The sequence below is a fragment of the Suricata suricatta genome, chromosome 3, assembly GCF_006229205.1.
Source record: "Suricata suricatta isolate VVHF042 chromosome 3, meerkat_22Aug2017_6uvM2_HiC, whole genome shotgun sequence".
Lineage (NCBI taxonomy): Eukaryota > Metazoa > Chordata > Mammalia > Carnivora > Herpestidae > Suricata > Suricata suricatta.
Genome location: NC_043702.1, coordinates 20,861,762 through 20,887,393, shown reverse-complemented (window position 1 = coordinate 20,887,393; position 25,632 = coordinate 20,861,762). Strand labels below are relative to the sequence as shown.

Here is a 25,632-nt window from a genome sequence, read left to right as displayed (position 1 = left end):
TTTTGAAAGAGGGAGATGGAGCATGAGCAGGGGAGGGGCAGAGAAAGAGGGAGACACAGAATCTGAAGCAGGCTCTAGGCTCTGGGCTGTCAGCACAGAACCTGACATGGAGCTCGAATTCAAGAGCCAGGAGATCATGACCTGAGCTGAAGTCAGACACTTAACCAACTGAGCCATCCAGGCGCCCCCCCCCCCAGAGAAGCAGTTACTTTTAAACACCCAAAATGCTTTTAAAAGTATTTTTGTTAATGAGTAAACTTTTTAAGCCAGTTAAGTTTTTATTATGGGCTTCAGGCATAAAGAATTAGGATAATCTTTAGTCTACGACAGAATGGTTTGTGTACCTATTTTTAATAATGTAATAGAAATGTTACTTCCTCTCTAGGACAAATCTTGGATCTGGGAAATAACTTAGAATCCAGCCATTTGGTGTCCCCATCTTCCCCCACCCCAACCTATCTCCTCCAAAATAACCTCATCCTGAATCCCATGTTGATCTCTTCATTTTTAGGTAGTCCTCAAAATGAGAAATGTTTGTCTACCTGCCCAAGGATTATGAAGATTTTCTCTTATGTTTTGCTCTAGACAATTTATAGTTTTGATTATTAGAATTTACATATAAGATCTGTTTTGATTTTAGTGTGATGCATGGGTCAAGTTTCATTTTCTTTCATCCAGATGTTTTATCAGCATTCGAAAAAACTTCCTGGTGGATTGCCTTGTTTGCTTATTTAACCATTATTTACATGGGTCTATTTCTGGCTCTGTTCTATTCCATAGTTATTTGACCTAACAGCAGTACCATGTTGCCATAAAAACTGTAGCCTTGTAGTGAATTTTGAAATTAGATAATGGAAGGCCTTTATCATTGTCCTTTTTAAAAATCTGGGTCGTTTTGTTGTTGTTTTGTCTATTCCAAGGCTTTGACATTTTCATATACATCTTAAAATGAACTAGTCTTTTTCTACAAAGAATTCTGTTGGAGAACACCTGGGTGACTCGGTTGAGCGTCTGATTCTTGATTGAGGCTAAGATCATGATCCCAGAGTTGTGGGATCAAGCCCTGCATTGGGCTGGTGCTGAGCATAAAGCCTACTTAAAGTTCTCTCTCCCTCTGCCCCTTTTCCCCACTCGTGCTTTTTCTCTGGGGGAAAAAAAAATTCTGTTGGCATTTTGATTGGAACTACATTGAATCCATAGATCAATTTGTGGAGAATTGACATATCCTCTTCTTTCCCTTTGAAAGTTGATCCCCTCAGGTTTCTACCACCTTTTGGTTCCTCTCCAATGGCTTCCAATAGATTTTGTAACAATTTTGCTCTATGTTCTGTGAGATAATTAGTCCAGTGTAGTCTACCCTTAAGAGAATAAGGAACACCAGTGAATATTACAGGACAATTTTTAGTCACTGCTTCCATTTCTTGAGTTATATTTTTAAATTTCTAAGCCAACTCTAGGCGCACCTGGGTGGCTCAGTCGGTTGATCTTTCAGTTTGTGGTTTCAAGCCCCACTTTGGGCTATATACCAACATCTCAGAGCCTGGAGCCTTCTTCGGATTCTGTGTCTCCTTCTCTCTCTGCCCCTGGCGTGCTCACACTGTGTCTCTGTCTCAAAAATAAGCATAAAAAATTTTTTTTAAATAATTTCTGAGTCACTTCTAGAAAGTATTTTTTTTTCTGCTAGGAATTGACCATTTTGTCTTAAGTTATCGAGATCATTGGCACATTGCTATATTTTTCTGAATTTTTAAAGGGTCTTTATTATGGAAGTTTTGGGATGGACACAAATTAATTAAACTCTACCTGTCATCCAAGTATAACTCAGAATCACTAGTTTTATCTACTTTCTCCCCATTTCCTCAACACTGATTATTGGGAAGCACTATATAGGTGTTTCCTCTGTAAACATTTCAGCTTAAGTAACTATAAAATAAAGTTTTAAATTATTTTTACTTAAAATATATAATCATATCTATCTGCTGATAGGGCCAAGAAATGATACCCGTAGCCAAGAACATGCCTAATGCCGAGTTCTTGGTTTTTAATGCTATCCAATAAAAGGATCCAGACTCCTTAGATAAACAGCCAACTCAGACTAGGGCAGAAAATAATACAAGATGGGGTGCCCGGAGCATCTTACAGAGTCAGGTAAGAAAGTGGTTTGAAAACAAACACATAAGGATGGGAGTGTGTCGGAGGACCTAGGAGCCAACTAAAAGAATTCCCAGTAGCCGAAGCTGGAATCATTTGAACAACCAACGAATGTAGTGTTGGATTATAACCCTATCTATGGAATATCTGAGTTCCATAGGCTGACATAAATGAATTACTAAATATATGGAGAATAAATCCATGAAGAAGAATTTTAAGTAGTTTATTTGGATAGTCCGCTTTCAAAGATAAGAGCATAACTCTCCACCCCTTAAGTGTGGGCTCTCTGCATAGTGACTTCGTGTCAAGGAGCGTAGCTTGGAAAAGAAGGTAAAAGAGTAACTACAATGGAAGTACCTGGCCAGCAGCACCTTGGCCAGGTGCAGAAGGCTGAACAACTGTGCCAAGCTGTTAGTGTATACCTCAAAATGGGAGTGGCACTTTACCTCTCTGGCCTTTCCAAAAACCTGTAACTCCAGTTAAGTCAAGAAAAACCAACAACTCCCCGCTGAAGGACATTCTACAAAATACTAGTACTTAAAACTAAAGATCATCGAAATACGAGGGAATTTGAGGACCTCTGTCTAGAGGAAACTAAAGACACACAACCACTAAACGTAATGCCCCTAGGATAGACTGCTTGAACAGAAAAAGGACATCAGGTAAAAACTAAGAGAACTTTCAAGTGTCTAGTTTATTATGGATCAATGTTGATTCATTCATTGTAACAAGTATACCATAATAAAATAAGATGATAATAAGCAGAAACTCTGTGTAGGGCATATGGGAACTCTGTACAATTTTTCTGCACATCAAGCTATTAGCAAATAAAAAAAAATTTAATATGTCATCATAATTCAAGTATCACACTGAAAGACCTAACCATTCTTACTATCACATACCCAGTAACTGTCCAGATCTTCCCACACTTGCTTTTCCCCCCCTGGGTTTGTTGGGAAGAAGATCCAAACTTGAGACAGTTTTATTTTATTTTTTGCAGATAATTGAAGATACCAGGTTTTTGGTCCTGTAAAGTTTCTAATATTCTGAATTTTGTTATTGCTTTCTTGTAATGGTCATTTTATTCATTTGTGCCTCTTTTTTTTTAAATCTCTTTTAACATGATAGCTGTAGTTTAATGACTTTTTTTTCTTAAGTTTGATCTATCAATAGTAGAGAAAGATCGGTTGAAACCTCCCTCTGTGAAGATGTTTACATTACTCCCTGCAGATTTATAAATGTTTGCTTCATGTATATTTGAAGCTAAAAAAGTGCTTGCACACATTAAGTTACTATTTTTCATAGTGCTTTTATTATGTACTAACTCCAATTCTAACAATTTTTGTCTTAGATAAAATACATAAAATCAGTTATTTTATCTACTATGAACAGAGCTAGAGTAGTTCTTTCTGATTCATATGTGTCTAATACCACTTTTCATTCTTACTTTGGTGCTCTTATGCCATAGGTGCAGATATATCTGGAACCTGTTTTTGTTTTTAATGCAGTTTGTCAACTTTACCTTTGCTTTCAGCTCATTTATATTCATTTCATTATCGATATATTTGGGTCCTATTTCTACCATCCTATAATGTTCAAACCACTTTTATTCCCTCCCTACTATTGCTTTGAACTGATAGCTATCTATTTCACCCCTCATAAGAACTTCCACCTGCTTAAAGAACATTTCCCCATTCCCATCCCCCCAGACTCCCATAATGTTGATCCTAGCTTTTCAATTCTAGGGTTAGAGAGAGACATTTTCTCTTACCCTTTTTTCTTTTCTTTTTTTTTTTTTTTAAAGACAAGCTTTCCGGGGCCTGTGTGGCTTAGTTGGTTAAGCGTCCAACTTCAGCTCCGGTCATGAACTCACGCTTCGTGGGTTAGAGCCCCGCACCAGGTTCTCTGCTGACAGCTCATAGCCTGGAGCCTGTTTCAGATTCTATGTCTCCCCCTCTCTCTGCCTCTCCTTTGTTCACACTCTGTCTCTCTGTCTCAAAAATAAATAAATATTAAAAAATTTTTTTAAAAAGGACAAGGTTTCTGTTAACTGTTACTTCACATACCTCTGGCCATTTCTCCTGAGTTTTTCTCTTATGTAGAAATTGTATGCAGTGTTGTGGTCTCTTACAGACAAATTTATTTTTAAAAATAAATTGTAATAAGTCATGCCTGTGGAAAGTGCATAAAACAAACAGTTTAAAGAAGAATATGTAAACAGGGGCACTTGGGTGGCTCAGTCGGGTAAGTGTCTGACGTTGGCTCAGGTTGCAATCTCAAGGTTCATGAGTTCCAGCCCTGCATTGGGCTCTGTGCTGACAGTGCCCAGTCTGCTTGGGGTTCTCTCTCCCTCTCTCTCTGCCCCTCCTCTGCTCACTTGCTCTCTACCAAAATACAAATTTTAAAAAACATATATGTAAACAAACCCCTATGTCACCATCAACCAGGTCAAGGAAAGTAATTTTCCCCCACCCCCACCCCCCAACCCCCGTGCCCATTTTGGATTATTTGCCCACTTTTCCCTCCAGGAAACTACCTTGTGCCTTTTATGATAATCACTAACTTGTTTTGTCTCTCACTAGTTGGGTGATCTTGGGCATGTGGTTTGAACTCTTGCAGTTTTTTCCTTCCTCTCCTGTAAAATAAGGATGGATTTGCTTCTGGAAAGGCTGAGTAGTTCTTGGTTAAAAGTACCTCTGGTTAAAGCCATATGAAGCTAGTTTGTCAGGTTTAAGTCACAACTCTGCTACTAGCAAGCTGAGTGATGTTAGGCTATTCACTCAGGCTTTGCCTCATCTGTCTGTATGCACCTGCTAGGGCTATTACGGGGGTTAGGTGAGACAAAGTGTGTAAGAACACTGAGAACACAATAAATACTGTAAAAAAAATGCTAGTTATTATTCCTGGTGCTTTTGTGTGTATGGGGCATGGAAGGTGTGGAGGATGGCATTAATGTATGGAAATTGTTGAAAAAATAGTAAGCACATATTTAGGGAGGATTTTACTTCAGTTTCCAAATAGGTAGTTAAGAGATGTCTGCATTCCTTCAGCCTTTCATCAACTCTGTTTCCCCACACCTTGCTTCTTACCAGTAGGCAAGAAGATATTGCAGAGACTTGCTGTAAGTAAAGTGGCATTTTCTTTTTTTATTATTGAAATATGATTCGCATAACACAAAACTGACCATTTTAACAATTTCAAAGTGATTTTTAAGTGTGTATATTCACAAATTTATGCCACCATCACCACTACCTAGTTCTAGAGCATTGTGTTCACCCCAAAAGCAAAGCCTGTCCCCATTAGCAGTTACTCTTTATTCCTTCCTCCCCTTCCCACTCCCCCCACCCCGGTGTACCCTTTAATCTACTTTCACTATTGGTTTGTCTATTCTGGACACATCATAAAATTGGACTCATATATTATATAGCCTTTTGTGCCTGATTTCTTTCACTTAATATAGTATTTTCAAGATTCATGTTGTAGCATGTATCAGAACTTCATCTCTTTTTACAGTCAAATACTATTCCCTTTTAAAGAGGCACCATTTGTTTATCCATCAGTTGATAAACATTTGGGTGGTTTCCACCTTTTAAGTCTATTATAAATAAATAATGGTGCTATGAACATTTGTGTACAGGCTTTTATGTGATCGTATGTTTTTGGTTCTCCAGGGTATATACCTAGAAGTGGAATTGCTGGGTTCTTCGCAGTTCTGGGGTTAACGGTTTGGAGAACCACCAAATCTCCATAGCAGCTGGACTGTTTTAACCTTCCACCAGCCGTGGATGAGGGTTTCAATTTCTCTACCAAAGCAGCATGTTTTTGAGTCGAATATAGCCTTTTAGCACTTGGCTCAGCATCTTACAACTAATGCTGAATTAATTTTGGAGATTAGTAGGTTTCACTGTAAAGTCCTGTCCAGCCCTTTGCTGGCAGAGACAACGTTTCCTTCTGGAACGAAATGGCAGTTTCCAAAGTACTGTGATGCAGAGAGAAGAGAAGGCCAAGGGAAAATCCTGGGCCCTCACTCATTGCATGTGAGAGGAGCGAACTGTGGCGGGGGCGTGCGGGACATGTGTTCTCAGGCCAGCGAGTACAGGGGTGCCGACAGCCCCCCGCGCTGGCCGCCTCCACACACAGCCAATTGTGAGTCTTCGGGGAGCCCCCCACAAGAGCTATTTTAGAGATAAATTTGGCTTCTAAGATTGTTAAAACGCACATGTCTCTAAAGAGTAAGTAAAAAGGAATTCAAGGAAATGTAAAACATGCTGTAATATCTCCTACCTGCCTCTGCTGAGGAACGTTAGAAAAGGAATTTCCATTCTTGGCTCTTGGCTGAAGCACCGTTTTTGCACCATTTCTCTTGCTGTTTTATTATAGTATTTTCTTTCCTTCCTTTGTGATTTATGTGGATTTTTGTTTGCAATTTAAATTAATCTCTTTTATTTCAATGAAGTTATGGAGTGAACCAATGTAGCAATGATAATAACTCTCATTTCAAATACAAGGGCCATATATTCTTTAAAATTAATGTCCTTTATCTGAAAAACCCACAGCAGTGCAAGGTCATCTTTGTGCTCCTTCTTCTCCTCTGTCAGCCTTTATGCTTATCTTTAAATGTCCCCGAACATGAGAAGTCCCAAGAGCAGTCTTTTTTTTTTTTTTAATGGTGGAAATGTATCTCCCGAAAATGGGATTTTTTAATTGTAGCCTGACACTTTCCCTACCACAGTAATGGGAATTTACTGAATAGGAAGCAATTTCAGCATTTAAATGTGCTGATGTGATGTTTCTTAATCACTTTAATGAGTTTCATGCAACTAGAAATGGAATAGAATTTTCAGTGGAAATATAATTAAATAGAAAAGTCATTTCCTATACTTGTAATTTCCACCTGATCATTTCTTTATTCACCACCTTAGAAAGTGAGTCTTACAGACTTATAGTGATAGTGTTATACAGATTAATTTTCATCATTCACTTAGGTCATTAGAGCTGAAAACAATATAAATACACAATAAATTTCATTGCAAGTCAAATGCAGCAAGGTAAGGTAAAGCTTCAAACTTATGCTTTTTCTTTATGAAATCTGATAATTGCTACTTTTACCTGATTTTTTCTTGAATTGGCAATTTCCTGCCTGCATCCAGATTTTTTTAATGTTTATTTTATTTTTGAGAGAGGGAAAGCGAGAGAGTTGAGAGAGCCTGCACACAAGTGCGGGAGGGGCAGAGAGAGAGAGGGAGAGAGAATCCCAAGCAGGCTCCACACTGACAGCAGCGAGCCTGATATGGGGCGCCAACGCACGAACCCATGAGATCATGACCTGAGTCAAAGTCAGGTGCTCAACTGACTGAGCCACCTGGGCACCCCCAGATTGGTCTTTTAATTATGCATTTTCAATCTGGTCTGTTCAAGACGAGAAGTAGCATTAAGTCAGTAAACGCTGTTTAAAGAACTTTGAAAATCCTCGTTTCTTGTGTTTGAATGATTTTTCTGAGAAATAGTAAAAAAGAAAACTTTACTATTCTTGCATTGTGATGCCAAAACATAAAAGGCCATTTAAATATGTTTAATTTGCTCTGATTATTTAAATGTAGTTAACTGATTCACTATTGAAAGAATTTAACTTGTAAGATTAATATATTGCTTTTGAATGTGGTTTATATATTTAATGGAATATTACATGGCAATGAGAAAGAATGAAACCTGGTCCTTTGTAGCAACATGGATGGAACTGGAGGGTGTCATGCTAAGTGAAATAAGTCAGGCAGAGAAAGACAGATACCATATGTTTTCACTCATAGGTGGAACAGGAGAAACTTAACAGAGGACCATGGGGGAGGGGAAGGGGAAAAAGTAGTTAAGGAGAGGGAGGGAGGCAAACCATAAGAGACTTTTAAACACTGAGAACAAACTGAGGGTTGGTGGGGGATGGGGGAGAGGGGAAAATCAGTGATGGGCATGGAGGAGGGCACTTGTTGGGATGAGCACTGCGTATTATGTGGAAACCAACTTGACAAAAATCTATATTAATAGATAAATGAATAAATAAATAATATCAAAAATATATGTATTGCTTTTGAGATTCTAGCAGACATTCTGGAAAAATTGGTATTTTTAAATCTTAAATATGGAGCTTGTGTTTTATACATACCAGTGTATAAGTTGTCAGGAGGGTTTGCTATCCATGTAATTAATACTGTCTAAGTGGATTTACCTAAACTCCCATTTGGGAAGAGAGTTTTTAGGTTTGCAGATAGGCAAGTGATTTGAAGCACATTCTCAATTGATAGCTGCTCTATCATCATGTTTTAAAATATAAAGGCTTTTGGGGTACCTGAGTGGCTCAATCAGTTCAGTGTCCGGCTTCGGCTCAGGTCATGATCTCTTGGTTCATGGGTTCAAGCCCCATATCGGGCTCTGTGCTGACAGCTAGCTCAGAGTCTGGAATCTGCTTCAGATTCTGTGTGTCCCTCTCTCTCTGACCCTCCCCTGTTTGCACTGTCTCTCTCTGTCTCTCAAAAATAAATAAAAAACATTAAAAACAATTTTTAATAAAAAGATTTTCTTAATGTTTATTTTTGAGAGAGAGAGACAGAGAGAGACAAACAGACAGACAGCGTGAGCAGGGGAGGGTCGGAGAGACAGGGAGACACAGAATCTGAAGCAGGCTCCAGGCTCTGAGCTGTCAGCACAGAGCCCGACGCAGCGTTCGAGCCCACAAACCACGAGATCATGACCTGAGCTGAAGTCGGACGCTTAACTGACTGAGCCACCCAGGCACTCCAAGAAAATTTTTTTAAAATATAAAGACTTTTAAGCAAGATGGAGCTGAGGTGTAGACCTTGACCCACACGTTACCTGGGCCTCCTCTTCATAGACGGAGATGGAGGGGCCAGTGTGCATTCTCTCAGGCCTGCATCTTCACTGGGACTTCCCACCGCAGTGTGCATAGATTTGGATCGAATCACATTTTCTCTTCAGTGATGAATGATAACACATGTGAGAGAGTCATTTAATATCACCATGACCTGTTTCTTCTGTGATGTATCTCTCTCTCTCTCTCTCTCTTTTTTTTAAAAACATATTCAGAGCTGCTATCTTGGTCATTACTGGCCTAATAAAGCTGAAAGATTAGGAACGTTAAACAGAAACCTAGGGTTTGCTTCTATGTCCTGCTAAGGAAAACTAATCTGAGCTGCATTCTTTATAAAATTAGACTGTAAAACCCTGTCCCAGTGAGACACTAAATGTCAGGGCATTTTATAAACCATAAATCAATTCAAATGTGAGAGTTTTTTTAGTTTTTTTTTTTTTTAAACAAAGGAACCCTGAGGAAATCTCTTTCTGTACTCAGTCTTAATATTTGTTGGCAAGTATTTATTGAAATACTTTCTTCCATTACTCAACAGTGTATAAAAAACAGCACCTGGGTGGCTCTGTCAGTTAAGTGTCCAACTCCTGATTTTGGCTCAAGTCATGATCTCCGGTCATGATCCCACAGTTTCTGGAATTAAGCCCCGTGTCAGGCTCTGCGTCAACAGTGTGGAGACTGCTGGGGATTCTTTCTCCCTCTCTCTGCCCCTCCCTGACTTGCGTGTGTGCACGTATGCATGTTCTCTCTCTCTTATATAAACTTTAAAAAAATGTTTTCATGTCTTATATATTATTAATATTTTACTAGTTAAAAATCAACGGTTTCCAGCGCCATTGTTTACTGTTTTAGATGCCAGATTTAATCTCAAAGTTTTGTTGCTTTTCCCAAAGTTAAACCGAAAAGGAGATGTCCTCTGTGGATCAGGAGTGCACGAAGTCTGTTCCCCGCTCTGCTGGGGCACCCCAGAAGTGTCAGCTGGCAGGAAGCAGGCTGCGCTGGGTTGAGGCTCTTCTATCACAGAATCTCTTTAAGACAGAAGTCCTCTTGGCCACACTATCCAAGTAGTGTTATTATCAGTTCTCCTTTCATTTTCCTTGCAGGTAACCTCTTTGAATTGGTGTTTGTTCAATGAGGATGGAATGGAGAGGGGAAGGAAGGAGAATGATAGTTGGGAAAGAACAACTAAAGGTACTTTCGATCCCACCAGCTGGCAAGTTCAGTATCTGAGTCCACTGTAAATGTAGTAAAGCAGAAATAGAAAACTAGCTCCATTACTGAAGAGATGAAATGATATGAATCTGTTTTTGTAGTGACAGATTTAGAAAATTTTGTATGTAAATCACCAAAGAAGCTGAACACATAGGTTTTGCAATGTTTGCTGAATTGAAAAGGAACATTCATTTATTTTTATTTTTTTCTTTTTTTTTTTAATTTTTTAATGTTTTATTTATTCTTAATACAGAGAGAGACAGATCATGAGAGGAGGTGGGGCAGAGAGAGAAGGAGACACAGAACCGGAAGCAGGCTCCAGGCTCTGAGCTAGCTGTCAGCACAGAGCCTGACACGGGGCTTGAACCCACGAACGTGAGATCTAACCTGAGCCGAAGCCGGAGGTTTAACCGACTGAGCCACCCAGGCGCCCCTATTTTTTTTTCTTATTTATTTTTGAGAGAGAGACAGAGTGCGAGGCTGGGGGAGAAGCAAACAGAGAGGGAGACACAGAAGCAGGATCCAGGCTCTAAGCCGTCAGCACAGAGCCCAACACAGGGCTTGAACTCACGGGCTGTGAGATCATGACCTGAGTCAAAGTCAGACATTTAACTGACTGAGCCACCCAGGTGTCCCTGAAAAGGAACATTCATGGGCATTCTTCTTTACCCCAAATTCCTTTATACAAAAAAGCCATGACATTCAAGTTGTGGAATGTAAATCTTTTATTAAACAGTTGTCTTTCCACAGTAGTAAAGCTTTGGCACATACGGTATAAAAAATAATCACCAACCATAATTATACCAAATTCCTCTTATCAACTGCCTACTAAGTGTCTTCAATACAATTTTTTCCATATAAAAATACTGGGAAAAATTGATAAATAACAGGTAAGAGAAAGATATTTCTAGACCATTACTAGAGTCATTTGGAAAAGGTGAATACTGTGGATATTTTAAATATCACAGTACAAGGACATGCCGTCCCTACAATATTGCAGGCCAGTTAAGTGGAAGCAGAAGTGTTTGGGTAACTTTCCTACTTAAAATTTTGAGACTATCATTTCAATACATTCTGTTTGTTGGTTGGTGCCTGTGCTTCCCTATTGATCCCAAACCAAATCACAAGTTAGAATCATTTCATTTAAAATACTGAGCGGTATTGAATACTTCAGAACAGGCAATGCACTGCCTCCATTTATGAGAAAAGTCTCAAAACACTCCCAGGGTGATGCTTGGAGAAGCTGTGAGTTGAGCTGAAGCTGGAGAAGTCACTCCAGAGCAAAGGGCTTAAGGAAGAAACACTCTAAGATGAGGTCTGCTAACATCGCTCCAGTTCGGATGGACCTTGGCAGAGAATGCACGCTCGTTTCTTTGGGTTGAAAATACTACTCTCGGGAATCTTCTCTGTCAGCCTGGACATCCAAAGGCATGAAGCACTCAATCGGGCAGTTGACATTCTGTTAAAACAGAAAAGAAAAGAAAAAAAAAAGCAGAATTCTGTTAAAATAGAAGAAACGTTTACAAAACAAAATCCTGTAAAGTGTACAGTAAAGAGGCAGGGAGGCTTTCATGATCACTACTTATAGACAGAAGATTTCCAGCTTCAAGAACGTATTAGCAATGTACCGGGCAATAGGAGATGTTCAAGAGTTTAATAAGTCTGAACCTAATACGTCATAGGGTACAGTATTCTACTCAAGTCATTTACAAGATGTTTTTAAAAATTAAGAATATTTGGTTCATTCAGAAGAAAGGTAGCTACAGAGAGAGACTCCCTGCTAGGCGTCTAACTGCGTTTAGGGCAGACACACTCCAAGTGCAGGCGCACGTACAGTGTTCGTTCTCTGATGGTATCTCTGCGAGTACTGGCTGTAGTGGCCGGTGGAGCCTTCGTGACCGGGCTCAGCCCCTGGTCTTCGGCAGTTGTCACAGCGCCAGCCCTGAGAGAACACAGGCATGAAGTCAGACGGGGACACCACGGTCGGTGCTTGTGTTAAGGAAGACGGCCAGGTCTTACACAGTGGCCAAGGAGAAGCTGTAAGCAGTTAACCACTAGGCGAGCTTTGGTGAGGATTTTAGGCACTTATCACTTGTAGAATACACTTGGGCTGATTACTCATATCTTATAATTGCTCTGTCTACTTATTCTTTTCCTGAAATGTTCTCCCTTCTCTCCCTGTTCAATCCCCATGCGTCTACTCAGGTTCATTCTGGTCCCAACTTCCTAAGTAAGCTTTCTGCACTAGAAGACAGAGAGATTTTCCTGGAATCCTAGGGCTTTTTAAAACGGACTTGAGATCACAGGGACAAACCCTCATTTTACGGATAAGGAAACTCAGACCCAGAGAGTGACGGGCTCAGAGCAAGTGGGGGAGCCACGCGCTGAACTGCTGGTAGATTTGGAACTGCCACTCGGCTGAGTGACTCCTGGCCATCTCCTCCAGTTGTCACTTCCTTCCTAAATTTGCATGGCCAGTGTGCACAGTAGCCTTTCACCTGGCCAGATGTGGGATGAGAGATGGGAACAGGACTGAGACGGGCCACTGAAACTCCTCTCTGAGATTGCTAGAAATGTTATGAAACGTGTTCTCTTTCATTGTTGCTCCCTAAACCTGTAGGTGATAAACATGGAGCTGACAGAGGTCATCTTTCTCACTATCAGCAAGAGTGTGCAGAAAACAAAGCCAATACAAAGGAACAAAGCTTATGCGAAAGTGAGAGACTCTGAGTGGCCCTGCTGGAGCGGCCCTGAAGCTGAGAGACCCTGGACTCTTCACCTTTGCGAGTCTTTTTTTGCCTAAATCAACCTGAGTTGAGCTTTCCTCTCATAACCAAAAGAGCCTTAAATAATACAATCACTTTCTTTCTTCTCCTCTCACTTAAATATTCCAGACATATTTCTCCATTTAAAAGTATATTCCTGGGGCACCTGGATGGCTCAATAGGTTAGGCATCTGACTCTTGATTTCAGCTCCAGTCATGATCTCACAATTTAGGAGTTCGAGCTCTGTGTTGGGCTCCGCACTGGTGGTGCGAAGCCTGCTTGGGATGCTCTCTCCCTCGCTCTCTGCCTCTCCCCTGCTCGCTCACTCGCTCTCTCGCTTTCTCTCTCTCTCACTTTCTCTCTCAGAAATAAATAAATGAAACTTAAAAAAAACCATATTCTTCATAATACCTAATACAGGTAAATACCTACTTACAGAATCACTGAATCTGGCTTTTACACATATAAAAATGTAACAGTTTCCACTGCTGTCTTAGTGTTTCATTTAGCACTTACTTTAGAAAAAAAAACAGGTGTCACAAATGAAAGGTTTCGTGTGCGTAGATAATGCGGAGATGCTGAAGTGAGCCCACAGTCTAAAAATTCACTTTCCGTCACACAGTTCTATACGAACCACTTACCAGAAATGCGTGAGTTCATGATCACAGTCTTCGTGAGTGTTAATGAGACAGTACCTCATAGCTTCTCTTCATCAGAGTAGGGGTTTCTCCCTCCCCACCTACCCACTGGGGGTGGAGGAGACGAGAGTAGTTTCCTTGGGCTGCCCTAGGTCCTCAGGTGGGGATGGAGCCAGACCCCTGCAGGCCCTTCCGTACTTTTCTAAAAACCATTTTCCATCATGTTCCTTTTCTTCTTGGGTACCTACAGTTAGCTAATACCAAAGGCATCAACCAGTGAATCTTACCCTGGGGTGGGGAGTGTGCTCTTCATGTATCAGAATGTGAGGAGATGTTGGAGAGGGTGTGTTTTCATTGAAAATAATGTTATGTTCCATTGCTTGTGAGTTATAAGAACCATTTTATTTTGAAATTTCAAATAATATTAGCTAAAAGCATAGCATTTTCTATCATACCTGAGGTAGAGCACAGATAAGAATGGTTAAGGGGCACCTGGGTGGCTCAGTCAGTTAAGTGTCTGACTCTTGATTTTGGCTCAGGTCATGATTTCACAACCCGTGGGACTGAGCCCCAGGTTGGGCTCTGCACTGTCAGTGTGAAGCCTGCTTAGGATTCTTTCTCTCTCTCTCTCTCTCTCTCTCTCTCTCTGCCCCTCCCCCACATGCACATGTACCTCTCTCTCTCTCTCTCTGTCAATAAATAAACTTAAAATGGTTGAGAAGGTCCAGTTGAAATAATGGACTTTCAGGCCTTTCCATAAGTGGCTTCCCACTTCTTCTCATCTGATTTGTTACCGTAAGACACTGGGCAGAGGGTTGGCTCCATGCAACCCTTCCAGATACTTCCAGCCAGCCCCTTCCCACATCAGGTACTTTACTCTGGTCTCTGCTTCCTCCTCTTCCCTCCACCCATTTTAAGCAGTCTGGGGGCACCCGGGTGGCTCAGTGGGTTAGGCATCTGACTCTTGATTTTGGCTAAGGTCATAATAAGGTCTCTCTCTCACTTTCTCTCTCAGAAATCTCAAGGTTTTGTGAGTTTGAGCCCCCACGATGGGCTCTGCTCACTGATCGCACGGAGCCTGCTTGGGACTCTCCCTCCCTCCATCCTTCTCTGCTTCTCCCCGCTTACACTCTGTCTCTCTCAAAATAAATAAACAAACTTAAAAAAACAAGAACGAAACATCCTAAACCCCAGCCAGTTCATGTTTCTTTTTCCATGGAAACTTTCTCGCTGATCCCAGCATACCTGGAAAGTATTTGTCAGACCCAGTAAGAAACTGGATTAGCTTGACTTTCAATGTTTGCTAATTTAATGTTTCCAATTATATCATTAAAAGCCAGGACCATTCCTCACTCCCTCTGTTTGTCCCATATTTCTTAAGCACAGTGCTAGACCTACAGCAGGGATCTATTATTGGATTGAGAGAGGGTACAAGAGAGTGGTAATTTCTTAGGTCCAGGATGTTGTTCAGAATATTTAACAGTAATGCCATGGGGCCACCCATCTGTCAGAATGGTCAGAATGGATCTAGAAGACTGCAGTTGCGCAGCATTTAACACTTTAGTTTAAGCTGAAGAACTGACACAGCCTTAGAATAGCAGGTGTGAGGGGAGTGCGCTGCCATGAGGGGAGAACCGGGAAGGGGTGGAGAGGGGCCCAGTGGTGGAAGCTGTGTGCCCCAGGAAATGAGGGCTTTCTCATAAGGGCACTACCACACCTTCGTGAGAGCGCACACAGGATGCAGACCTCTTAGTTACCGTGCAGGAGCCTCCCCTGTGTCTTCTCTAAATTGCAGGGAGGCTGGCCTTACCCGCTGGCCTCCGAAGCACGTGCAGGAGCAAATGGCACCAAGATATTCCTTCTGCCACTGTTCTCCTACGTGGTACGTCTTCCCATCATCATAGCACGTTGCCTCATCTGCACAGAGACACAGGTCAGAAGAAGCTCATGTAAGACAGAAGAATACAGACTTCACCTTTATACACAGGACTGGGTTCTGTTTCTCTCCAAAAGTTGCATCATCACAGCCAAAATCCTACATGTTTGTGGGAACCATGGTTAAGAGAGGTACTGCTGTACAGGTCTGAGGGCAGCACTTCCAGAAACTAAATCTGACAAACTGGATAAGGTTCATATTTTAAAAGTTGAATCTAAAGAACCATAAAGCCTCCTTGCAATATTTCACTGCAGATCATGATCAAAATACTCAGGCAGGAAAAGTGCTCACGTGCCCTATAATAACATTAAATCATGGCTCATGTGGAAGCTTGTCTCCACTTTCCCCAAATCAAAAGATTAGCAAACCCATTGCTCACTCACTCCTCAAGGAGACCTAAAGGCTCCAGACATTTCTGGGAACGAGAGCTACGGCTCAGTAATAAAAGGGGAGTGCTCAATGAGGCCCCAAAAATGATGTGTGGCAACGTACGAGGATCACACTTGAATTCTCCTTTTCCATTTCCAAGGCAGGTGCAGCTCATCATCTGGCCATTCTCCCCCTGACGGTCCCACTTCTCCCCAATCTTGTAGTTCACGCCATTGTCGTGGCACCATTCTGCGGGTGGGGAAAATCAGAGGCAGAGTTACCAGTGTGTTCTGAGGCGCAACACAGCGCGTGCGCTGGGCATGTCACGGGATTTCAAACGCCAGGCACCTGGAAGGAGTGACAAGAAAAGTTGAAAGTCATGATCCCCCATGACAAACCACTTTTTGGTTGGATTTAAAAACATTATTTTTACTGTTTCACATTTTCTAGGATATTTTAAGAAGCAATATATTCTGCCAAATTCATGTCACAGGAATTGTCAGTGACCTTCATGTGCATTCTCACTCTTCAAAGTTTAAAATTACTGAAAACCAAAGTCGGATTTAAATAGTCTTCTGGGAATGGATCACAGATGAAAAGTCACTTTTTGGATTTGCAGAGAACCTGGATACAAAGTTGTCCTATTAACCAAAAAAGAAAGCTCATCTGGTTTCTACGAGTCACAGCCTGTTTCTTGTAAAGAGAAAATGAATAAGCCTGTATATCAAGACAAAACAAAAACAAACAAAGTGATAAATCACTGGTTATTATCCCTACAGGCAAGGCTGGTTCTGAGGAACATCTCAAAGTCTGTATCTTTACTATACATAAAAGACGTCTTTTTAATCTCCAAGGTTTACACTAAAACAAAATGCCCCTCAGAAGTGTATAACAGCACATCACTTCTTCCCTTTTATCAAGTTGGTCCTTCCTTAAATGGACAATTATGAGATCTAGGAGAAGGATATGTAAGTTGAGCCAAAGAATCCCATAAGTCACCTTATAGCTCTGCTCCCACTATTGCACCTAAGTGCTTAGCATGGTAATAAATATCCAAACTTAAAATAGTTCAGAAATGGAAAGCCACCTAAATGATGCCAAGTGCTAAAACCTCCAACTCCTACTAAATGGCATAGGACACTTCTGCTCGGTCTTTCCATTTTCAGATGGTCAGGCACACCAGTCTGCATTGAAAAAATTAGTTGTTTTCATAAGTTAGTCCGAATTAAACCATTTCACATTTTAGTCTGAAAATCTCTTTAAAATCTATTATGTTGGTTTCCCCAAATACGATTTCTGGATATGTCTGTTGGAGGCTCTTTTATAAGCCATAATGGTTAACATCTATAAAAAAATTGTCCATAATAATCACGTCCCTAAAAATAAAGCATAAATGAGTTTTATAAATTCTAATGTCAAATCACAAAGCATAATAAATCATTCCTAGGATCATTTTAACTGAAGATATAATTAAAATCTTTTTATAGTTTGAAAATAAAATATGTTTCAAACATGATGATTGGAGAAAAAAGGAAATCAAATATGTTTCAATTGAAGTTGATTCTTAATTATGTATAGATGATTAGCTGTTCTCTCTACATTACATGGCAAGATTCAAGCTACCTGACGTGTGTACATGTATGTGTGATATGAGGGTGTGTATGCATGAGGGTGTGTATATATTATGATATGTGTATGTCTGCTTTGTGTTGAAAGAGAGTATGAGCATTAATGTTCTCCTATGAGCTCACTCACCATTAAAGATTAAAAAAGATTTGTGTCTCTGATACTCTTCATGAGACTTGGCTCCAGAGAATTGGATTTTATTATCTTAACAGAAAATTTTTCTAAAAAACATTATATTACCATCACAAATATATTCTTAATTAACAGTCTTATTGACCCATAGCCCTGGAAACGAGGCAATAGTCAACAAGTAAAATTTCCCATCATTTTTTATGATGCAAAATGTTACTTAGAGTCCAGCAGTCTCCCCTCGTCTGCTTCATGTTTGGAAGAGCACGTGTCTGCCAAGCATGCTTGCCTGGCACACCATGCTAACGCCTGGAACTGGAAGAGACAGACAAAGCGAGCTACTCACTAGAGGAGTCACATCTGAAATGCCCACTGCCAAAGCCCAAGCACTGGCACGAGAGCTTAAAGCCAGACTCAGACAACCGCTCCCACTCCTCTCCAACGGCATAGTGGGAAACCGTGTAGGGGTCGAAGCACGAGTCATCTGTAGGTTGGTTTAGGCCATGGTCAACTACATGAAGAAAAGGAGGAAAAAGGAAAAAAAAAGACATCTTATTGGTTTTGGAACATAAGGAGAAAACTAAATTTTTGTTATGACTTTGTATAAATCAGACATCTCAGCAGCGTTAAGAAATGTATCTCTGTTCTATCCAGTGTAGCAGCTGCTCTAATAAACAACGCTTAGATGCTGCCACTGAACACTTACCCAAGCACCTTAAAAGAAGCCGCATTTCATTTTTGCCGTCACTTCTAAAACAATCCTCATTTCTGGTAAAACTAGTCTACAGCACATGGGACGCATCTCAAGGCATTTTAAGCTAGTTCAGAACCTGAGTGGGATGCAGAGGCTGGAAGGTCTCTCCATGTGTACCTGGGTGACCTTAAGCTAGTTACTTCACATTTCTCTGTCTTCCCTCACTTGCAACACAGGATAATAATAAAAATACATCTACCTGCTCCGGATTTTGTGAAGATGACATGATATCATGAATTCAAAGCACTGGTGTCCATTGCCAACACTTAGAAAGTGCTCACCAAGGAAAGAACGTTAGAGAGCATCTTTTGCATTTTCTTTCTTTTTATTTATTTATTTATTTATTTATTTATTTATTTTTAATACTTATTTTTGAGAGACAGAGAGAGTGCAGAGAAGGGGCGGAGAGAGAGAGGGAGACAGAATCTGAAGCAGGCTCCAGGCTATGAACTGTCAGCACAGAGCCCAATGCAAAGTTCAAACTCACAAACTGGGAAATCATGACCTGAGCAGAAGTCAGATGCTTAACCTACTGAGTCACCCAGGCACCCCTGAGAGCATTTTTCGCTTTTAATGCAAAATCTCAGCCATTCTTATATACCATTAGAATGCAAGATTCACTTCTTTATTACAGCTTTTGCATAATAGTGCAAAAATCCTAGGTTTTGTACCTTATTATCATAGTAGTAGGACTGCTTCACTTTAGCAATAAAATCAACTGTTCCAAATAAGAGAAAGCAAAGGATATGAATGACTTAGGAAGGAGTAATGAGGTCTCTTCATGTTGCCTAAGATCTTGGTCTTTATGTTTTGAGAAAGCTTAAAAGTAATCTGTGCAAACAAAGCATGCTTCCAATGATTTTCTAAAAATTAAATAACTTCAGTGACTTTGAATCCCACTGGATCTATTTCTTTTTACAGGGCAAAAATCAAAAGCTCAAAAGCGATAGATAGTTCAAGTGCCTAATAGTTTAAAAGGCATCACCCTGGAAGAAACTAGAGTTTGGGAGAAGGTAAGAAGCCTGACATGTCTGAAAGCTAGGAGATCCTGGCTGGAATGCAGAATACTGCTGCTGAGGATATGGGGTTGGAAAGAAAAATGAAAGGAGCCTGAAGTGTTACTAGTGATTTGGTAACCCTCCTAAAAATAGCCAGGAGTTAAAATTCCATCTACTTAAGTTAGAGATGGAATCTTAAAAAAAAAAAAATGTGGAAAAGCACAAAGACCTCTGTGTGTTTGAAAATTCCTTTCACGTGGCTCGCTACTAGTAAAACCATGCAAGGCAGAAGGCATGCGTTACCTCGGATACATAACATAACAAGCACAAGATGGTCCCCCCACCAAACAGCCAACTGCTTAAATTCACAGGCAGTTTTACATGTAAAACAGCATGGTCATCCATCACTATATATTCGGTAACGATCCTAGGAATAAAGCCCCGTCAATTGACAGGGACAGAATTTAGCACTCCCAGCTGATGTGGATTAGAGAACCCTCTGGTGGGAATGTGGAAGATTCATGGTTTTGATTATTCCTCATCTTGTGCTCCTTGGTGAATCGTTAGCTGATGCAGGTTGGAAAGGCGGGTGATACACCACTAGCTTACAGGGACTTTGCAGGTGCTACGAAGAGGAGTCAGTGATCATTTAACCTCTACTTGGGCTTTGGGTGTGTATAATCAGAAAAAGAAATTGAAATAACATTGGAATAAGGGAGCTTGCTGAATAGACGTGGGCTATGTTGGTAGCGTTTTACATGAGGAACAAAAGCCAGCAATCACTAATGTCTGCAGCTAGGGAATTTCCTTTATAGGTAATCCGTTCCGGGGCTTACCAATCACTGAAGAGGCAGCAACGTGGTGAGACGCTGAGGGTCTGGGGAAAGAGATCTGGAGGCTTGTGCCCTGTATCAGTTCAGACACTCACTAGCAGGGAGTCAGAATGTTGGATTAAATAACACTTGGGGTCCCTTCCAGGTCTATTATGATATCACAGTTTGAGACTATGTATAGATGCGTATTACAAAGATACTAGGATACTATGAGGGAAAAATCATTGCATTTAGAGTTGTTCATTTACTTCATGGCATTACCTCCCAAAGTTAAAAGACAACAGCAACAAAGGAAGAGTCAGTCAAGAGCAAAAGGGTCTCTGGGGTCATCCAGAGGGGAGTGCCTGCGTGACCAGGCATTCACGTACCAGAGTTGCCCACGGTAATGACCTCCTCCCGAATCTTGTGCCTCTTGTGGTCTTTCAGTGCCTCCACTATGATGTTGTAGGTGGCCCCTCTGGTGAGGCCTGTCAGGGTGGCACTGGCCGAAGTTCCAGGAACTCGGAACTGCAATTATCGGCACATTCAAAGTGAGGGAGAAAGCGTTAGAGTGAGGAATTGATGTGACTTGCCCTATTCTCTTATCAGTAGCCTGCACTAGGTAAATAAAGCAAACAAGGAAGGATGGTGGAAAAGTCCCAATCCGGCCATGGAGGGAAATGGAACCTGTGGGGGAGCCCATCTTTTTGACCTGCCAAAAATCTACCCTACGTGCTCCCTAGTTACCAGGAGCCCTCAGTAATTCAATAGTCAACTCCTCTTCATCCTGCTGTGACTGCAGGTCTGTGGAAGCCCACTGGAAACCTTCGACATGCCTTTCACATAAAATGTGGACACTGTGCCGAGAGGGAGATCTGTCCGTCCCATGCAAGGCTGCATGTGACCCCCATATGGGGGCCTAAAGGCATTTTGGCAAATCCTCAAACTCATGTTTCTACTAAGCTCATAAATCTTTTACAGTGTAGTCAGTTTTTTTAAATTTTGCCACTTTCTAAAAATGAGAACACAATAAAAATTGATATCAACAAGCCAAAGAATAAAAGGTTTTAGAAAATCCATGACTTGTAACAACTGATATGCATGGCTTCACTTAAGTTCTTTCTCCTTAGACATACTGTAGATACTGGAATTCTTCATGGACAAACTATAAGGTGACTATTTATTTCTAAAGATTTCATTTTTAAGTAATTGCTACACTCAACGTGAGGCTTGAACTCATGACCCCGAGATCAAGAGTCATATACTCTTCCAACTGAGTTAGCCAGGTGTCCCAAGGATGTCCTTTTAGCCCTTCTTGCACAAATGTAAGTTCAGGCAGGACATTTATCTCTCTTTTCTCAGATAATTTCTTTGTCCATATTACTAAGGAGCCTCAAATGTGTGAGAATAATAGAAATTACTTTATTTTCTCTCCTAAACAAAAGCTAATGATACTCTTTGGCACATCCCCCAAAGTAAGGCATAATGAGATTTTAAAGAGAAGAATCAGGGCTTAAGCGTGCCACCTTTCCAAAAGGTCCTAGAAATAGAGCCTCTTTCTAATAGAGCTCTGGTCACTTCGTTTACCTAGCTTACTTCCTTCCAGGCTACTCAGAAGTAAAGAGGAAAAGCAATTACCTGTAAAGGTTCTTCATCAATGCCAACTGGATGACATGAAATGATATACTCAGAGCTTTCTTGGAATGGGGTCCAAGAGATGGTTGTCTGAGAGAGAGCTTCTTGTCCTGTAGAGGCATTTGGGTTGAGTCCCAGAACGTGAGGGTAGAGGTGATGGTCTACGTCTCCCCTGGGGACATGACCAACTTGGATCTCCTCATTTACATTCGGCGGATATGGTCTTGGCCTATGCCTTACAGGGGTGGCCGTTGTGGGCGGTGTGGTGCGCCTAAAACCATGCTCCTCAAAGATCATTTGTTGCCCAACACTGGGCTGCTGACCAGAAGTGCCAGGAAGCTGAATACCGTTTCCAGTGTCATACACAGGGTTGATGAAAGGGGTCTTTTGAACTGTGGAGGGAACATCCAAGATCTCTGGTCCGTGAAGATTGGGGTGTGGAAGGGTTACCAGTTGGGGAAGCTCATCTAGCCGAGAGAGGTTAGAGCCAAAAAAGCAAAGCGTGTTAAGCTCCCAAAAGTAGCAGCAGTCATTATCAATTCAGGCAACAATGACTGTTTATCAATCTGATCAAAGCCCCTAGAAAAGTAGCAGTTCTGAGATCACAAAACACTTTTTCCAAAAAAAAAAAATCTTTATGATTTTTCTCAAAGGTTTCTTTATAGCTTAGAATGAAAAAGTGTTAGTATGAATTTATCATACACATAAAGCTTTGAACCGCTGAGCCCCATAGAAGCTACTTCTGCTCAAATTAAGCCTAATGGAACTGAAATGTGCAGGCTTTCTTCTTCTTTTTTTCATTTGAGAATCATATTATACGAACTAGATTCCAGACTAATTATTTCAGCGTCTGAAGTATGAGAATTCCAGAGATTTGACTCAACAGTTTTTCATGAATTGAAATGGTAAAAGGAGATAAAAATAAATACATGTTTCTAAATGGTAAAAGGAGATAAAAATAAATACATATTTCTAAAATTCTCCTATCAGCATAAATATAGCATTTTCTTTAAATTAAGCTGAAATTGGATTCATAAAGTTGAAAAGATTATTTAGTTCAAGTTTCAGAAACCAAATAATAAGTAAAGACCAATGGGAAGGATTCTGCTCTCTACTTTTTTTTTGTTTGTTTAACATTAGCTTCAACAGAAGGTATAGAAGAATGGCAAAAATAGCAACCTGGTTTTTACATTTTAATCACTGGCTTAAAATTTTTTAAAGGTGAATAAAAAGCTTTATATTGACTGGCTAAGAAAAAAATAAAACTGAATGCTGTCGATTATGTTATTTGTGATATCAAAGAGCACAACATATATGCAAAGCTGTTTAAGAAAAAATTTCCATCAGAAAGATATCAAAACCTCGAGAACCTTTTCACTGTAAAATTGATCACTTATAAATAGGTTTGTCTTGATTATCTTCCTACCCAGAGGTGCCATTTACCTGTCTTTTTCCTTCCAATCAGAGGCTCACTCTTCTGGTTGTTCTTGAGGGCAATGACTTGGATGGTATACTCGGTGCCTGGTTCCAGACCTGACAGAGGACAGATCACCGTGTTATGTCTGTGTGCTCAGCTAGTCAAATGCAGGTTGATCTTACCAGGAGATGCTACTGAGAAGCAAGCATCCTCTCTCTAGCTGGCCTTTGGCCTCCTGAAAGGTAAAAGAGACTTCACTTTTTTCCTACAAAACCAAAATGCTCTGCGTATGATGACCACTCAGTAAAATTAATAATACTTCTACCAAATCTGACACCCGAGTAAACACTTTTATGCTAACTTTTTGTGGCTATTCCTTTAACACATGGTCTTATTTGCCCTTGTGAATTTAAGAAAATCTATCAGCTCACAAACCACCAGTAGAATATACACTTGGGAGAGATCATTGCAGATTGTATACATGAATCTACTTAGGCCTAATAACCAGATGGTCCCCAGTGGCAGGATCAATGAAAAGTTAGACTACAAGTAAATACTCTAGGAGAAAGCGGCCAATCTTTGTGTGGTCCCTGTAGGAAGTATCCAATTCAACTCCTTCCACATCTGATTCTATTTTCCTGCCCCCCCAAATTTCTAAAAAAGCAGTGTCTCTTTTTGGTTTCTCTGTGTTCTACAGGATTTTAAAATCCAGATGATATCCTGTACGTAGTTTAAAATTTTAATCTCCTGGAACAAAAATAATACCAGAGGCCTTTGATCTTTCCCACTGAAATGGACAATTCCAGGAATTCTCTCCAATATGGGTAATTGGGAATCACTTTGCCTTCAAGACTCAGTCTGTGAAACTGAGAAATGAGGGCAATGGCAGGTGGCACTCTGGCAAGTCCTGTAAGATCATCAGATCCTTAGAGAGCTCATGGGAGGACAGGTTAATAATTAGCTAGTTGGTTTTGAAAAGTCTTTTTCTAAGACTAGACTGACAAGTATTTGTCAACCACGCAGCCAATAAAAAGATCCTAGTTATGCCATTATGGCAGTATTAGAATTACTGCACTTTCACGAATTCACGCCTTTTGAGATGTATCGAGCTCTGCAGCCCCTCCATAGAAACTGGTTTTTGAAGGCATCGGAAACAGGGCTTCTTGTGCTCTTGATATAGCATCAGACATAGTTGGAGTCTGCAAAGCATTTTGTGTGTCCTAGGAAGCCTGGAGGAAAATGGCCACATGGAAACCCCATACCAGTAATAGTAGCCTCTGTGACACCAGGGCGAGGACGAGGGACCACTTCTCTGGGAGGGGACCCAGGTTTTTCATACTTGATGATGTAACCAGTAATCCTGGCCCGGGGCGGCTGCCATGATACCAGCAAGGAATTGGGTGTGGTGGCCAGGAAACGCAGGTTGGATGGTGCATCGATGGCTAAAGGAAAACAAAATTAAGTCTTTAAGAAAGTGAGCAAGCAAGGAACTTATTCCCATACTCCTTTCCCTCCCTTTTCAACAGACTTGAGAGAATCTGAGAGTTCTAGCACTGTGAAAATGATTCATTTGTGATCTGTAATATAAAAACATCAGCCTCATTGTTGTTTCTTAAGTTCACATCACTGATCACCTAGGAGTCAATGGCATTTCTTCAGTAAAAAAGTAGTTACCAGTGGAGGCGTCGATGACCACGGGGGAGCTCCGAGCATTGTCATTCAGGGTGTATAAATAGATCTTGTAGTCCGTGCCGGGTTGTAAACCTGTGATTTGTGAAGAGATACTTTTTATCTGATCTTAAATTTTTAGGAGGATTTTCAAACTCATCCATAAGTCTCATGGTTCCTCTATCATCCCATACCTATGTAGACCATAGACACGGTCCACGTTTGAACAGTAAATTAGAGCATGGCATGCGTGCTAATGAGAAACATACCTCAAAAGACAATCACTGATGCACACAAAGATATTGCCTAAAATACATGTAAAAAATTTAAATGCTATGTTAGAAGTGGTCGTCTTAGAGAATTAGGGGCAAGCACCTGCTGAGTGCATTTTCCCTTTACTGTAATCAGTCCCTGGTTAGTAACTGGACCTAAATTGACCCAGATATTGAACATTCTCTGACTAACACTTTGGTTTTTATGGAGTGTTGTTTGCTTTTTAAATTTTCATTATGTTTTATCATCAATGTTAATGTTACGAACTGTAGGCCACTATTTAGTTTCTTTTGGTTTCAAGCACTTTTTTTTTTAATAAGGAAGGATATGTTGATGAAAGGTTAAATTGAATAAATGAAACTTGTGCCATT

At 40.6% G+C, this 25,632-nt stretch overlaps 1 protein-coding gene across 10 annotated transcripts in view; it reads right to left on the bottom strand.

Moving 5' to 3' along the window:
• Positions 1–10,947: 10,947 nt before the first annotated feature.
• The window catches only part of FN1 (fibronectin 1), a 68,835-nt gene continuing 54,150 nt past the window's right edge, over positions 10,948–25,632 (bottom strand). For 4 of the 10 annotated variants that reach the window (XM_029933889.1, XM_029933893.1, XM_029933895.1 and 1 more), the window contains 10 exons: positions 24,995–25,084; positions 24,583–24,762; positions 23,347–23,436; positions 21,907–22,370; positions 20,658–20,796; positions 18,051–18,215; positions 16,073–16,198; positions 15,455–15,561; positions 12,075–12,182; positions 10,948–11,699 (listed from right to left, as the gene is read on the bottom strand). In XM_029933889.1, the coding sequence (XP_029789749.1) occupies positions 11,628–11,699; positions 12,075–12,182; positions 15,455–15,561; positions 16,073–16,198; positions 18,051–18,215; positions 20,658–20,796; positions 21,907–22,370; positions 23,347–23,436; positions 24,583–24,762; positions 24,995–25,084 (1,541 nt within the window). In that variant the 3' untranslated portion in view covers positions 10,948–11,627. The remainder of the gene's footprint in view (positions 11,700–12,074; positions 12,183–15,454; positions 15,562–16,072; positions 16,199–18,050; positions 18,216–20,657; positions 20,797–21,906; positions 22,371–23,346; positions 23,437–24,582; positions 24,763–24,994; positions 25,085–25,632) is intronic. The other 6 variants (XM_029933897.1, XM_029933888.1, XM_029933891.1 and 3 more) reach the window with 2 other exon arrangements.